This window comes from Budorcas taxicolor, chromosome 11 (assembly GCF_023091745.1).
Source record: "Budorcas taxicolor isolate Tak-1 chromosome 11, Takin1.1, whole genome shotgun sequence".
Lineage (NCBI taxonomy): Eukaryota > Metazoa > Chordata > Mammalia > Artiodactyla > Bovidae > Budorcas > Budorcas taxicolor.
In genome coordinates this window covers 126,684,327-126,701,496 of record NC_068920.1, presented here as the reverse complement: position 1 = coordinate 126,701,496, position 17,170 = coordinate 126,684,327, and the positions used below count along the sequence as shown (strand labels likewise).

The 17,170-nt window shown below is 41.8% G+C and overlaps 1 protein-coding gene across 1 annotated transcript; it reads left to right on the top strand.

Moving 5' to 3' along the window:
* Positions 1 to 9,355: 9,355 nt before the first annotated feature.
* Positions 9,356 to 16,221, top strand: BMP10 (bone morphogenetic protein 10). Its single transcript, XM_052649739.1, has 2 exons — positions 9,356 to 9,689; positions 15,281 to 16,221. Exons 1-2 carry the CDS (start codon positions 9,356 to 9,358, stop codon positions 16,219 to 16,221), a joined length of 1,275 nt encoding a protein of 424 aa, XP_052505699.1.
* The last annotated feature ends 949 nt before the right edge of the window (positions 16,222 to 17,170 follow it).

Below are 17,170 nucleotides of genomic sequence, written 5' to 3'. Positions count from 1 at the left end.
AGCTGGGCTGACCTCCTTTGTTCCTTCCAACTGGGAGACGCAGTGAGTCTCAGTCATAGGGTTTGCCTCAGTGAGTCATGACACTGAGGAGCAAGGAGTTTCTTCGGGAACATTCTGGTAGTTACACAGTCTCAGACTGTGACAGTGGCATTCATATTGTGATTTGGCTGAGATGAAGCTTATAAAACTACATGCCTTCTTCCTCCCCCAGGGAGTCATCACCTAGTAACAGTCACCTTCCAAGTTCAAAAAGATCGTGAGTGGTTTGCCTTGACCTTGCACTCTCTGGGGAAGGTCCTGTGGTGATCACTCAAAGAAGGAATGTGTTTTACTCCTTTAAAATGTAGGTACACTGAGTTCTACAGGTAAGGTGACCATATTTTCTTAATGAAAAAAAGAAAGGAGACTCATATTTTGTCTGGACAGAACATTGAAATTGGAACCATCCTAGGAAATCTAAAAATATTAGAGGTTTCATGCAGTCTTTAGGGAAACCACAGAGGAGTCAGAGTACAGACTAGTCCACCACTCTGTGCTTGAATTAACCCAGGGTCTCCTGCATTGCAGGTGGATTCTTTACCAGCTGAGCTACCAGGGAAGCCTGAATAATCACACAGTCAAGGTTTTATACGGGCATACCTTGGAGATACTACAGATTTGGCTCTGTAGATCACCACAATAAAGCAAATATCACAGTAAGGTGAGTCACATATATTTTTGGCCTCTCAATGCATATAAAATTATGCTTATACTTAGTTATTAAGTGTGCAACAGTATTATGTCTAAAACAGTGGTGTACAAATCTTAATTTAAAGATATTTTATTTCTAAAAATATGCTAACCTTCATCTGAGCTTTCAGCAAATCATAATCTTTTTGCAATAGTAACATCACCATAACAAATATAATAACTGAAAAAACTTGAAATATTATGAGAATTACCAAAATGTGACACAGAGACACAAAGGGACCAAATGTTACTGGAAAAATGATGCTGATAGACTTGCTCCATGCAGGGTTGCTGCAAACCTGTAAAAAATGTAGTATTTGTGAAGTGCAAGAAAGAAAGTGAGGTGTAACTCACTCAGTCATGTCTGACTCTTTGCAACCCCAATGGATCTTCCCAATTCAGGGATCGAACCCAGGTCTCCCACATTGCAGGTGGATTCTTTACTAGCTGAGCCACTAGGGAAGCCCTGAAGAAAGAAAAACATAGTAAAAAGAGGTATGCCCTATTTACCTTCTCAGAGTCTAACTATGTGGACTACCAGCTGTTCAGACAACTCAGAGGGAGCAATACCAAGAAGGTGAGGTTGAATACAAATTTCCCCAACGCATGAAATTGGCGCAAGTTGTTTCGTCCTTTCAAATTTCAGTTTCATCTCCAAAATGGGGAGACAAATGACACCTTTCAGAGAGGGGCTCAGATGTAAGTGCAAAATGGCTGATATCAAGAGAGACTCAGGGCCCTGGGGTTATTCGTCTCCTCTAGCCACATGTTTGCAGAGCCTAGAAGACACGTGTGTCTTGGCTCCTCATGAAGCTGGAATTCAAATAACTTGAAACCTACTAATATTCTTCACTGAAATAATTGTGCTTATTTGAGTAGCTTTTTTTTTTTTTCCCTTCTGAGCTGCTTTCCAGATCTGAGTGTCTTGTGAGGCGTGAAAGGCAGCTTATCTTGCTGAGAGTGTGGAATAAAACCTTAGCAGCTTCTGGTGTTAAAGGGCTTGGCTTATCTCAGGGTGGTGGCAGAGCGCCCTGGCTGGCTTTGCAGCTTTGTCTTCGCACTCTGGATGGTTGCTTAGTGCAGCTGTCAGACACCTCGAGTGATCCTAAGAGCACGCTGACGAACAGTCTATGCCACTCCCAGGATATCCTAGGTCAGTGGGCATTTTCCTTTTTAGCACTGACTCCTTAAGACACACATGCCAAAAAATATTTTGTTAGCTTTAAAGAACTATGAAAATGTGAATTAAGATGCAAATAATGTAATCTTTTGTGACAGGGAAAGCTTGTCTCATTTCATGAATAACTGTGTTCCTGAAAGCAGTGTAACAAAATCAATTTACCATGTAATTGGGGAACTCTGTTCCAAGGAACTCTTGGTGACATTTTTTCTAAAGCTAATAATAATAATACTATTTTGCTACTTTGGAATTTGATAGATAGAATAAATTTATAGGCTTTTGTTTTTAAGCAAAGGGGGATAGGACAGGACAATGATTTATCTCCTTTTTATCTTCTGCAGTTGGAGATAGCGTATGAAGCACTAGCTCTTGGGGTGAAAGGAGCTTTTCTCCCAGGATTTTTTTTTTTCTCTCCCAAGAGTCTCTATGTCATCAAGACAAAGGTTCAAAATTACTCTTTCATATTAAGCTCTTACTTTATCTCAATTTGATTTTTGCAGTAAAAGTAAAGTAGAGAGTATTCTCCAAGGGTATCTAAGCTATTTTTAACTCTTTGCTCCTGCATTCAAGTTTTAGGATCATCTTTTCAAGTTCAGTTAAAAGTCGTGTTAGGATTGTGATTGGGATCTTATTGAATCTATATACTAACTGGGGATTCTTGACAGCTTTGTTATATTCTCTCCCTATTCATGGACTTAGAATGGCGCTGCCAGGACTTCCCTGGGGGTCCACTGGTTGAGACTCTCCACTCCCAATGCAGGGGAATGGGGTTTGATCACTTGTTGGGAAACAAAGATCCCACATGCCACACAGCATGGCAATAGTGAAAAATAATGGTGCTGTATTCATATCAGTCTCCTTTCCTGCCCTTCAATAAGTTTTGTCTTTTTTTTTTTTTTTTTTTTTGCTCCTGGGAACCATGCTTTACATGGTTTGAGTCATTTATTATAGAGTTTTGGGAACCAACACAATACCTTAAAACAGTGCTTGCTTTCCCACATAAACTATGCTTTTTGTCCAAGAGACTATCTCCTGCTCTTTTGTGGATCCTGGGAATAAACAGGGCCAGCAACAGATGAGACAGCCTCACTCAGCCCCCAGAACAAGTGTTGGCAAGGATGTGGAATAACAGGTACTCCTGCTGGGATGAACAGAATTGGGAAAAACAATTTTAATTTGGCAATAAGATTACTCATAATACACTGTAAATAATGAGGAAAAAAGAAATAACCCAAGTGTCTATCAACAGCATAATCAAAAAGCACATCTTTATTTATTTGTAAAGCTGGTAACTGTGTAGTTATGAAAATCAATGGATTACAGGTTAAAAAGTGCAAAAAAGTAGGCCATACAAAAGACATACAGCATAATTCAATTTATATATAAGTTAAAACATGCAAAGCTAAGCTATATGTTTTTTGGAATTGGTTCATTTGCAGTAAAATCACCAAAGTGTAACAGATTACTTAATTAAAAATTTTAGTCTGATAGACTATTGGACTCTGTTGGAGAGGAGATGAATTGGAAAGGGTTACACTGGAGATTTTAAAGGTACTTGCCTTTTTCACTTTTTAATTTGTAAGTGGTAGGTACGTGAGTGTGTCTGTCCTATTATTGTCTTCAAACTTCTGATGTATTTCATATAAACACTTTGTATATAAGTACAATCATAATAAAATTTTAGAAGAATGATAAACCAATTCTTTGCAAAGTTTTAGTTGAATGGTATGTAATACTATTATATACCATTCTAGAACATAAACCAACCTAGATATACATACTGTGTTTCAAGAAAACACATGCACATTTTAATAATGGTTTTAATAATATTAAAATTATTACATATTATATTACTTATAATAATTTTAATAATTGTTATTTATTTTTAATGGCATTTATGTTTTTATGAAAGTACTGTAAGTAATCTCAAGAAGAAGATATTTGAGTGTTTGATATCATTTTTCCTTGAGTGACTGTGACTATTAACCACCGTGGGGAAAGTAAAGCTCTAGGCACTTATGATATATCTTGGAACATAACTAGGGTTCCTGCCATTCTGGAACACATATTCTAGCTAGGGGGTGAGGAGCAGATGGCAAAGAGAGGCAGATAGACAGACTGAAAACAATGAGTATAGTATGTAAGTAAATTGGATTATATCTTGTGTTGAGAGGTTATAAGTGACCACAGGAGAATGGTTCGTAGGTTCTGGCTTGCTGAATGAGCTGCCATTTTGAAGGGTGGTCAGGGTGGGCTTCATGGAGGAGGTGGCTTCTTAGCAGAGACTTGAATGGGGTGAGGAGAGGGACCATGTGGATTACTGGAGAAAGCTTGTTTCAGGTGGAGGGAACAAAGGCCCTAAAATGGGAACAGGCATGGGGTGTTTAGGAATAGCAAGAAGACCTCTGGCCCCAGAGTGGAGTTAGCAAGTAACAATGACGTCAGAGCAGCAGTGGAAGGTCATGAGGACTTTTGTAAGACTTTGTCTTTTTGTCTGAGTGAGGAAAGGAGTATATCATATCAGGATCTGGTTATCACAGTGAGAACAGATGGTTAGGAGTTGAGGGCAGAAGCAGCTGGTAGCTTGCTACCATAATCCAGGCAAGAGGCAATGTGGCACAGACGGTCTTCAAGTATTTCTGAGACTGGTGATATTCTATGAAGAAAAAAATGTGATTTAAGTACTCTGCATTTTTCGTGGACCTACATTCCAGGTAAGTGAATATATGAACAATTGCTCTCAATCTTGGAAGATGTTGGCAGTTGTATTTGAAATCTAAATACCCAGTGTCTTTACACTTTAATAAAACTGTAAGTTTTCCTTTGCTACTTTAAAAATCCTCTTGCAAGGCTATGGAAATTCTACCCAATGGAATTATGCAATTATTACAATGAATGGTTATATACACTATATGCCAACGTGAAAAACACTTAAGATGAAGCGGTCAGTGAAAAATAAAAACAAGAGAAAGGTGTGTATTTGCACAGTATGACTATTAAAAAAATCTATGACTTTCTAATTGGTCCAGCCCATTTCCTTTTGGGCTTATCATACGGCTTCCCCTTTCTTGGCTTCCTATAGCCATCTTGACCTTCTCATTGATGCTTAAGCCTCCCAAGCATCCTGTTTCTTCAGAGCCTTTGCATGAGCTGCTCCTCTGCATGCAGTCCCCTGGTGTGTGCTCCATGGGCTCCCTGGGCCCACCCGACTGACTCCCTCACCTCCACCTGTAAGGCCTTAACAGTGAAACAGCAGTCCCCTTCCCCCTCGGCTCTTCTTCACATCCTTTGGCTTCAGTTTGGTTTTGCCATTGTACTTATCACCACCCAACAGGTACTTTGCTTGATTTGTGTACTTGTCTCTCTCCCTCCAACTGCAAAGTAAGCTCCACAAGTTCAGGGGTTTGGTATGTTTCCTTCAGGTTTTGTTTTTGAACCATATCTGGCACATAGTAGGTACATGCAAGAAACTGTTGAATGGAAGACTATTACAAAGGCTTGAATTTTTTAAAATTGCTAACAATTATTGACGATGATTCACATTCTAGGCCTCATTGGAAACTGAAGGGATCAGGTGGAAGGTTACTGAAGGACGGACCTAAGACCCTACATCGAAATACCCTACATCGAAAAGTTGAGTTGAGGCACTGGCTCCTGTGTGTTAGGGCATGAGAAGCACTTGGCACACTGGTAACCTTGGGTCAGCAGCCACCTAACTGTTGAGGGGTCAGTAGAGGCAAGGGTAAACATCTCCTACTGAGAAGGTGGACTATGGCCTATGGAGTTAATGAGAAATACCACTGCCAAGGCAACTTCTAATCCTAGAAGGAGGTCCTGGCAGACCATATCAAAAGAGAAAAACCCGCCCTGGGAACAGAAGCACCCAATCCCCCCTCTGTGGATTCCTACATCTGGTACAGTAGGCACCATCTGGGAGGGAGAAAAAAAGGCAGCTGGAGAGCAGATTTAGTAGTAGCTTGGAAATGAACAGAGCAAGCTGTCATCCTCATATTGACCCTGCAAGTTTTAACAGCATGTAATTTTCAGAGCTCTGGCTGAGGAATTTCCAGCAGAACTTAGATTCACCTGTTATACATGGTATAGCAGTACTATGTCATGCTAAAATTTATCATCATATTCCCATACCAGTTGGTAGATAGCTGCTGTCTGAGCTCCTTCCTCAGTATTACACCCCAGTCTCCCCAAGATTCAGAGCTTAAGAGGTGAAGCTTGGGCCCGTGGGATCCTGCTAGTATCTCTTTTAATTGGCTGGGACCTATTATATATGTATCTTCCTGAGCAACTTTATTATGTACCTGTAGAGACTATGTCTACAAATGTGAAATAAGTCAGAAAGAAAAAAACAAATATTACATATTAACACATATAAGGAATCTAGAAAAATGGTACAGATAGACCTATTTGCAAAGCAGAAATAGAGACACACACATAGAGAACAAATATACGGACACTAAGTGGGGAAAGAGGTGGGGTGGGATGAATTGGGATATTGGGGCTAACATATATACACTATTATGTATAAAACAGCTACCTGATAAGAACCTACTGCATGGCATGGCGAGCTCTACTCAGTGCTCTATGGTGACCTGAGAAGGGAAGGAAATCCAAAAGAGAGGGGATATATATATGTGTGGCTGTATATGTGTATACAGCCGTATCTGTATATATGGCTGTATCTGTGTATGTATGGCTGAATCATTTTGCTGTGCAGCAAAAAGTAACACAGAATTGTATAGCAACTACACTGCAATAAAAATTAAAAAAAAAGGAATGTGGAGATATTTGGACTTTTCAGAGTCATTAGAGAGTCACCAGGAAAAGCCCGAGAAAACTGTGGTAATAAAGAGACTCTGTAGCTAAAATGTAAGATGCCTGGAAGAGGGAGGAAGTTGTATGTGCTGCTTTCATGCCTAAAGTCCAATCTTCTGCCTTATTTACCCAGCACAGGTGAGAAGCATAAGGACCTTGCATTCCAAGGAGTCATAGGGATTGAGATGTGGTTGTAGACATTTTCCTATTCTATCTTTGTGTGTGTTAGTTGCTCAGTAATGTCCGACTCTTTTACAACCCCACGGACTGTAGCCCATCAGGCTCCTCTGTCCATGGGGATTCTCCAAGCAAGAAAACTGGAACCATTCCCTTCTCTAGGGGATCTTCCCAACCCAGGGATCAAACCCAGGTCTCCTGCATTGCAAGAAGATTCTTTGCCATCTGAACCACCAGGTAAAGGCTCACTTCTATCTCTAAATCAACCCAAAAGTTAGACATTTGTGATGCGGAAATGGGTCCAAATATTTAACCCCACTGATACTCTAACACAGAGTACAGTGAAGCCAGTGAAATCTCAGTTGCACACCTTAGCCCTGAGAATGTTCATAACCAGAATTCTGCAAAGCAGGATGCCTCTCTCTCCTGACATCTGAAACCAGTGCACCCGGGTTATAAGTACCACCACTTACTCGGCTGTCCTGTGGCAGTTAGACGCACATGCCTGCCATTCAGAGTTTTGGAGTGTGCGCTGACATTTGTGTGTGTGTGTGAAGATAAACAGGCACTGGTTTCGATGCAAAGTGTCATATAGGGGCCCTGCTGGTATGCTGCCAGGAGCCTGACAGTAAAGCCCACGGGATGGAGTATGGCCCTTGGACTCACTCACTTGTGGACCTGTTCAGGTTGCAATCTATTTTCAGTCTACAATTGTCTTTTTAATGGAGGGGCAGAAGCTTTCATTGAAATAGAGCATTGAATCAAATCCACAGCTATTAAAGAGATGACCAATTTTGTGGAGGGATTTTTTTTTTTTATCCCCTCAAAATACAGATCTTTTCTCTGATAGTTAAAAAAAAATTGCTATAAAAATTTGCATTTTTAAGAGGGGGAAGAATTAGAAGATGACAATAAACCATAGGGAACCTAGAGGAAAAAAGGAGAGATGCTGTAGTTATCTTATAGGAGGAAATGTAGGAAAATGTAACTCAGAAACTAAGACTATTTGAGGGCATCAAATACATAGACGCAGACCTCTGAACCAAGGTGTGCCCTGAACAGGTCAGAGAGACACCAACCCCAATATCTCAGCAGAAAAAGCAACCCTGGCGGGTTGTCTGCAGAACCACCCTGATGGCTGCATGCTGCTCCCGCCGCTAATTAGGGTTGAAAACTGGGATGTCTTTGACTTGTCTTTCCCTACAGCAGACACACAGTCAATTCCACCATTGTTTTCCAGACCAAGGCATTTGGTACTTTTCACCTTTGTTTGCAAGCTTTTACTTGAACCTTTTGATGGTCATTTGATTTAACCATAAATAGGAATTGGGCAGAGATTGTGGTCTTCTTAGTAACTTGTCACACAGGTGAAGGACCTGAGCACCACACCCAGCTGCAAACTGTCACCTGCCTTCTCCTGATTGTGGACTCCCTGGGGACAGGCCGGCCTGGCCTAGCTAAACTGCCTCTGCCCAGACTAAGGGAAACCTGGTTAAATGGCCTGATTATTTTCTTGTTTCATAAGAGTCAGACTGCCTGGATTCAAATCCTGGCTCTATCACTTTGTTGCTTTGTGACTTCTGGCAACTTATCGAACCTTAGTGACCCATATAGGCCATGGGGATAATAGTAGGGTTATTATAGGAAGCACATTCGGTGATATATGCAAAGCACTTAGTACAATGCCTCTTCATAGGAAAGCACCTAATAAATTTTGGTTGCTGTCATAATGAAGCACTTGCCCTATTTTCCCAAAGCCATTTTAGCCAGATCAAATCTGCACGAAAAAGGCTATTGCCCATGAAGTTTATACTTTCCTGTTTCTAATAATGTCAGCTTCCAACGATTTATGTAAGATCATTCATATGTATTAACTTAACTTGGAAATGTTGGCTATTTTGTCTTTCTTCAGAAAAGCTTATGTGAGGATGAAACCGCATCACTTGCATTAATACGTATCACCATTGATGTGTATCCTGTAGATTCCTAATGTCTATTTTATGCATGTGTGAAACCAAACCACGTAAAAGCAGAATTTAGGCATTCCTGCCAAAAGGAAGTGAATTAAAAGGAGAAGCAGAGCCTTTTCGAGGAGAAAATTGTCCTATCTCTCAGCCAGTGTCAGAATGTGGAAATGTTTACAAAATGCTCATTAAAAGAAAAAAGGATTGCAAGATAGAAACAAAATCTGGTGAGCAGTTTACACTAGGGAGATAAGAAAGGCTAGGCCTCTATGGGGGATTTGTTATCCAATTACTGCAACCTGATTTTTTGGTTGGGGGGGAGAGGAAGAGTGGTAAGGGGGAGGGGGAGAGAGGGGAAGTTTCCAAACTTGTCTCCAGTGACACGAGACATTTATGCTCCGTGAGATAAAACTGCCACTTAGAGCCCCAGGAGCGCTAAACCTTCCTGGGCTGGCCTCGGGGCTGGAGCAGAGTCATGGGTTCCGTGGTCCTGCAGCTGTGCACTCTCCCCTGCCTGCTGCTTCACGCCGTTTCTGGCAACCCTATCATGAGTCTGGAGCAGTCGCCCCTGGAAGAAGACATGCCCCTCTTCGATGATGTCTTCTCAGAGCAAGATGGTGTAGACTTCAACACACTGCTACAGAGCATGAAGAATGAGTTTCTCAAGACATTGAACCTGTCTGACATCCCCATGCGGGACTCGGCCAAGGTTGACCCACCAGAGTACATGCTGGAGCTCTACAACAAATTCGCGACAGATCGCACCTCCATGCCATCCGCCAACATCATCAGGAGTTTCAAGAATGAGGGTAAGTGGAGATTTTACTGATTAAATTTGGCTTGAGTTTTCAGAAGTGGTGGGTAAATTTACAATGCGTGGAAATAATACAGCTAAGAGTAAAGACATCTGTAGAGGGGTATGTGTACACAGATAGTCCAAAGCAATGCACATTTTGGTCTATACTATTTTTATGGTCATTTTCCAGATAGTACTAAAAGGTATTAAAGAATAGCGTTTTAATCCAGTGCCATAAAGTGTCTACCATTTCACTATCATAATTGGCTCTTTGCAAAATTTCAATTTTGACAGCAGGTAATAAAAAATATTAATGTTGGTCTACCACTACACCTTTGCCATTTTCCAGATAGGCCTCAGTCCCATTTGGCTTTTAATTGACTCCACGTTTGTGAACTTCTACTTCAAATGAAAAGGTTGAAAAAAAGACAAAATACAGAGTTGTGATTTGTGTTTCACTCAAACTTTGGCTGAGTTTTCATTTTGTGACTTGATATAAAAAATATTCAAACAGGATGGAAACTTACATTTTAGAGATTCTCCCTAAATTTTTGTTTTGTTTGATGTGTCATGCAGATCCTTGAGGGCTCAGTGGTAAAGAATCTGCCTGTAATGCAGGCGATGTGGGTTCAGTCCCTGGGTGGGGAAGATGCCCTGGAGGAGGGCACAGCCACCCACTCCAGTATTCTTATCTGGAGAACCCCATGGACAGAGGAGCCTGGCGGGCTGCAATCCAGAGTGTTGCAAAGAGTCAGACACGACTGAAGCGACTGAGCATGCATGTGTGTATATCGTCGAAGCACTGGTTACAGTTTCCAGGAAATGTGCATGCCCAATTAATGATTCAGCTTATTCTGTGTCTTTATGAAGAACAATGCACAAACTTTAAATATCATGGGAAAAGTGTGTTTTCTCCCTCTAGATCTTTATTCAGTACAAAATATAATGACCCAGAAAGTTAATCCTTTGTTTAATATGGTGCAAGTAATCCAAAAAAAATTTTTTTTTCTAGAATCTATGGTAAAAGCTGTGGGTCCAAAAAGACTAATTCTGTCATATTTACCAATTATTCTTTTATAGTCATTAACCAGGCACAAAAGGCAGTTTAGGTAGATGTTGGCCAAATGTTCTTGAAAGTGAACAGGTAGTAGCAAAACAGGTATTAGCTCAGAATTTGGATTTTTGAGACAGAGTTGACTTAATAGTTGTGGATATTTAGCTTAACTTCTCTGAATCCCAATTTTTTCTCATCTGTAAATTGAGAATAATATACCTACATAGTGGGCTTCCCAAATGGCGCTAGTGGTAAAGAACCTGCCTGCTAATGCAGGAGACTTAAGAGACATGGGTTCAATCCCTGTGTCAGGAAGATCTCCTAGAGGAGAGCACGGCAGTCCACTCCAGTATTCTTACCTGGAGAACCCCATGGACAGAGGAGCTGGTGAGCTACAATCCACAGGGTGGCAAAGAGTCCGACACAACTGAAGTGACTTAGCAGACACACATACATACATATAACACATTGAGCAATTTCACAAAGAGGTCACGAGTAAGAAAGTATACAATTGCTATGAAGTTTTGAATGTCAGTTATTGCCAATGAATTCCTCAGATTTTAGGCATTGGAGGAAGTATTGAATAGGTATTGCTCAGTCCTGGAGAAACTATTTGGTTTAAAAATGTAGGTGACTGCCAGTTTCAAATATTTAGTAACATTGGAAATGTGACTTCATAACATTTAGTAACATAATGATAATGACAAGTTGAAACTACAGATTCATTTTGGGTCAGTCTGAATTGAAAATAAACAACCTCCTTCCTTATGAAGCCTTCCTAATGTTTCTGATTACTGATCCCTGGGCAGCTGGCTCAGAATGTGGGTGGGAAAATGTTCGCATCCCTGGGGAAAAAAGTTTTTTTAGTTCTCACTTCTGTGGAGGATTTGGATGATCTAGGTCAGGAAGTGTGATGGCACCCCACTCCAGTCCTCTTGCCTGGAAAATCCCACGGACGGAGGAGCCTGGTGGGCTGCAGTCCATGGGGTCGCCAAGAGTCGGACATGACTGAGCGACTTCACTTTCACTTTTCACTCTCATGCATTGGAGAAGGAAATGGCAACCCATTCCAGCGTTCTTGCCTGGAGAATCCCAGGGACAGGGAAGCCTGGTGGGCTGCCGTCTCTGGGGTCGCACAGAGTCGGACATGACTGAAGCGACTTAGCAGCAGCAGCAGCAGGTCAGGAAGTGAAGTTTTCAGAGCTCGTTATTACTGAAGATCAGCGAGGGTGGGAGCAAACCTCTCTGTCAGTCCTTGGGTGAAAATGCACAGCCCACGGTCATGAATCCCGCACTGCACTCACCCTGTTGGCTGTTATTGTCTTTCTGTGATTTTCTGTGTTTGCACAGCGCAACTACCTAGGAGACAAAGACCAACAAAACAAAATAAAATTTCCTCTACATCTGACTATCAGGGAAAAACAAGAGCCTCTTCCAAGGTGGAAAAACAGGACGTTATTTCCTACCACTGCTTTGAACTCATCTTGGAGAAGTCAGTTCTCTGCACTGAGGCTTGATTTCTTCCAGAATCAGATGAACAGAAGAGCAATACGAGCATTATAGAATCATTGTAAGAGCTAGATAAAACAGTTTGCAAAGCACCTGGCACAGGAAATTTGCTCAACAAACCTTAGTTCCCTCGCCTGAAATATAACACCATAATTATTACTATACTTGCACAAGCACAGTGAACTTATTTTTTATACCAGCTCTATTGAAGCATAATTGACATACAGTAAACTTCATATATTTAAAGTGTATAATTTAACAGGTTTTGACTTATGTAAACCTCCATCGGGACCACCACCACCATCCAGATGGTGTGACCATACGCATCATCAGTGAAAGTTCGTTCCTTTGTGCTTCTCTGTAAACACTTCCTCCCACACAGTGAGCTTTTATTGTGTGCATTTTTTAAATGGATGGAACACTAGTTTATTTCCCTATTTTTGGTTTTCTCATGTTTCCTGTCCAAGGGGAATAAAGCTTCCTCCATTCATATGGTGGGGGTCGGGGAAGGCGTACAACTACCAAATTGCTTGATATATTAAGGACACACATCGTGCCCGTAATCAGTTCGGTTCGATGTCCAGAATCATCAACTCATCAATATTTTTTAAAGTGCTATCTCCATCACAGTAGATTAGGGGCATAGCAGGGAATTTAAATTGTGGTGCCTGACAGTAGGATGTCAATCTATTAATAGTTGGGAGGATCCACTTATAAAGACAACTGAGAAACAAGGACACGGGTGGCAAGGTCAAAGGAGAGATAGACAGAGTAAGTACTCAAGTTACCCAGAAGGGAGTGGGCTTCCAGATAGGGAGGTGAGGAAAGGAGGGTCCCGTAGGGAGGGGTCACAGCTAGATAGATGGAGAAGAGAGAGTAGACCTTTTCAAGGGTCAGAAGAACATATCTAAAGGTGCAAGAGACAGTAAAGCAAAGAAATGTTTGGGCAAGTAGTGGAGATATCAGTCTGCTTTAAATAAGAAACTTTTAAGAGATTTGTTTAATCTTTCAATCAATATTAATTGATAAATTGCATTACTCCATGCTGCTGGCAAAGAATGGGAGCTATGACTGGGTCAACAGATTAAGACCTGATTACAGTCTAGTTTTGAGAGCCATGCTAGAGAGTCTAAATTCATTCTATTCACCTAGTTCTCACTGGTGGTGTATAAGAATATTTGGGGTGGTACCCAGAGGAAGCTGTAAATCACGTGAAATCATTACATATTTTTGTTAATGTGGATTGAAAAAAAAATCCACATAACTATCATCTTAAACCTCTCATTTCAAGAATAGAGCTGCTTAGGACAAGTCTAAAAGTTAGTATGAAAACAATCAAATCAAATTAAATATTAAAAAATACAATCTGGCATAGGGACCTAACAGAAATCATGAACCGGATATGCAATTGGGAAAATGTTGCCAAAGATAATGGAGATCCCCTCAGATGATGATTCTGAGCATCTTTGGCATCGTGGAACACTTTGATTGAAGACAGATGCCTTTAGGGATTCATCATAGACAGGTTCTACCTGGGGCAAACTACTTCCCTGGCGGCTCAGATGGTAAAGAGTCTGCCTGCAATGTGGGAGACTGGGGTTCAATTCCTGAATCGGGAAGATCCCTTGGAGAAGGAAATGGTAACCCACTCCAATATTCTTGCCTGGAAAATCCCATGGACAGAGGAGCCTGGGGGGCTACTGTCCATGGGATCGCAAAGAGTTGGACATGATTGAGCGACTAACACACAAGTGTACAAGATTTGGACACCTATAAAATTTGCATATAGGGAGTCAACATGATAATATCTGGAGGTGTGCTTCTAAGACCAAGGGACCTTCAAAGTTTTATTTCATAAACATTCTGAATGTTTCCTATGTGCACAAAATCAAGGGCAAAATTAAGGCAACCAATTCACCCTCAAGGTTCATTTTCCCCCATCCCTCCTTACAAAGGACCGCACACTCCAGATTCAACTGTGGTGACCCCCTTAGTGTTATGGCTATCTTGTTGAACTTGTTAGGCTTTGGTGTCTAGAGCAGGGGTCAGCAACTGTTTTCCTGTAAAGGGCCAGATAAGTAAATATTTTAAGTTTTGTGGGCCATATGATCTCTGTTGAGACTATTAACTCTGCCATTGTAGTGCAACAGTAGCCACAAACATAAGGCAAAAATGAATAGTATAGTATAGTGAAAGTCGCTCAGTTGTGTCCGACTCCTTGCAACCCCTAGGATTATACAGTCCATGGAATTCTCCAGGCTAGAATGCTGGAGTGGGTAGCCTTTTCCTTCTCCAGGGAATCTTCCCAATCCAGGGATTGAACTCAGGTCTCCTGCATTGCAGGTGGATTCTTTATCATCTATCAGGGTGAACTTTATGTCCAAAACCAGGTGGTACAGGACTCACCTTGTGGTCCAGTGGTTAAGAGTCCACCCTCCAATGCAGGAGCTGGGGGTTCAGTCCCTGGTCAGGGAACTAAGATCCCATACGCCTGCAGCCAAGTTTAAAAAACAAACAGGTGACAGGGCCGATTTGGTCCATGAGCTAGGTTTACAAACCCCTGGTCTAAATGGATGTTTGTCTGGAAGGTCCTGACTATGTGAAGGACTCCATCCATAAGTACAAATATGAAAAGCCATGACAACCTCATCTCTGAAAAGTTTCAAGCAAAGAACAACCACCTTACAGTTCATTTGATAACTCCTCACTGGTTAGAAAATTTTGCCTGCACAATCTCCAAGGACCCTCCCAGTTTTGTAATTCTGTGACGGATAAGTTATGGGAACCAGGCTGGGTGTATCTTCTCTCTTTCATTAGGGGGCCAGTTTCCATTTTATTCTTGGCAGCTTAAGGTGGTCTAGCATTCAATGCTTGACCTTCAGTACTTTCTCTTGGAGAATGCCAACACTGTGTTTGTTTTCACTGATTTTCCTTCATTCTCTCTGCGTGGAGAGAATGGACAGGCACTCTTATTGCATAAATAAGCATCTGTTTTTCTCTGATAGGTGCTGCAAATCTGATTTCTGTTTTGTTTTTTCCAGATCTGTTTTCCCAACCAGCCAGTTTTAACGGACTCCGAAAATACCCTCTCCTCTTCAATGTATCCATCCCTCACCATGAAGACATCATCATGGCTGAGCTCAGGTTGTACACCCTGGTGCAAAGAGACCGCCTTATATATGAAGGAGTGGACCGGAAAATCACCATTTTTGAAGTACTTGAGAGCAAAGAGGACCATGAAGGGGAAAGAAGCATGCTGGTCTTAGTGTCAGGGGAGATCTATGGAACCAACAGTGAGTGGGAGACTTTTGATGTCACTGATGCCATCAGGCATTGGCAAAAGTCAGGCTCATCCACCCACCAGCTGGAGGTCCACATTGAGAGCAAACACGAAACAGAGGACACACTTGGCAGGGGACAACTGGAAATAGATACTAGTGCCCGGAATAAGCATGATCCTTTGCTTGTCGTGTTTTCTGATGACCAAAGCAGTGAGAAGGAGCGGAAAGAGGAACTGGATGAAATGATCGCTCATGAGCAATTCCCAGAGATGGACAACCTGGATTTGGACGGTTATTCCAACGGACCAGGGGAAGAGGCTTTGCTGCAGATGAGGTCAAATATCATCTATGACTCCACTGCCCGCATCAGAAGGAATGCAAAAGGAAACTACTGCAAGAGGACCCCGCTCTACATCGACTTCAAGGAGATTGGCTGGGACTCTTGGATCATCGCTCCACCTGGATATGAAGCCTATGAATGTCGTGGTGTTTGCAACTACCCCCTGGCAGAGCATCTCACCCCTACAAAGCATGCGATTATCCAGGCCTTGGTCCACCTCAAGAATTCCCAGAAGGCTTCCAAAGCCTGCTGTGTGCCCACCAAGCTCGAGCCCATCTCCATCCTCTATTTAGATAAGGGCGTCGTTACCTACAAGTTTAAATACGAGGGCATGGCTGTCTCTGAATGTGGCTGTAGATAGGAGAGGAATCCTGTGGCTTATTTAATAACTGTAAATGTGTATATTTTGTGTTCCTATTTAATGAGATTATTTAATAAGGGTGTACAGATCATAGAGGCTTGCTGCCTTAGGGAATATTTCAGGTGGGTTTGTTGTAGGAAATCCATGTTTTATTCTGCAGTCAAGTCCCTTCCAATCTATTTTTCTTTGGACTTCCCATGTCCTGGCAATGCCATCTCTAACAGCAAGGAGCAAGCCCACACTACTTGCCTTCTATGTCAATTCAAAAGGAACACCGCTAAGCAGAAATACAGTGTCAAGAGAGGTAGATATTTGTGTATGTATATGTGTACATAGATAAGCTTATCAACCCTTTTGGGTCTACAGAGGCAGATTCTACTCACATGCACCATCAAACGTGTATATATTAAAAGCCAGTGGGAAGGTCTCGGTCACCTCTTCTCTGAGTAGGATTTACATTAAGATAAATTGCACCAGGAATTTAACCATCCTCGGAGCTATTCCATCTCTTCAATACTCTTGGAACTCTAGATGCAGCTTTGGTGAGTTGAATTTCTGTCATTACTCAGAGCAGCAAAGCCTGGTAAAGAGGCTGTACATTTGAGGGGAGGGGTTGTTTGATACAGAAACCAAAGGGCTTCAAGGGGCAGCGGCCTTAAGGGACAATAGCAAGGAGGAGCCCATGGGAGACTAGCATGCTTTCGAAGGTGGTGCCTTGTCAAGAAAGGAAAGCAGGGGACTTCGTCTGTTCCTGAGGTGATAGAAAATTCAAGGCCTTGTGTGTTGGCCTTTACGGCTACAGAGGGTGTGGAAGGTGGGAGAGGCTCCTAGAGGAGGAGGGACAAAGAATAGAGATGTCCCAGGACTGTTTGTAACAGTATAAGCAGGTCTAATTGGATAGTTAAATATTTTGGACAAAATAAAATTATCAAAGACCAAGAGAAGGAAA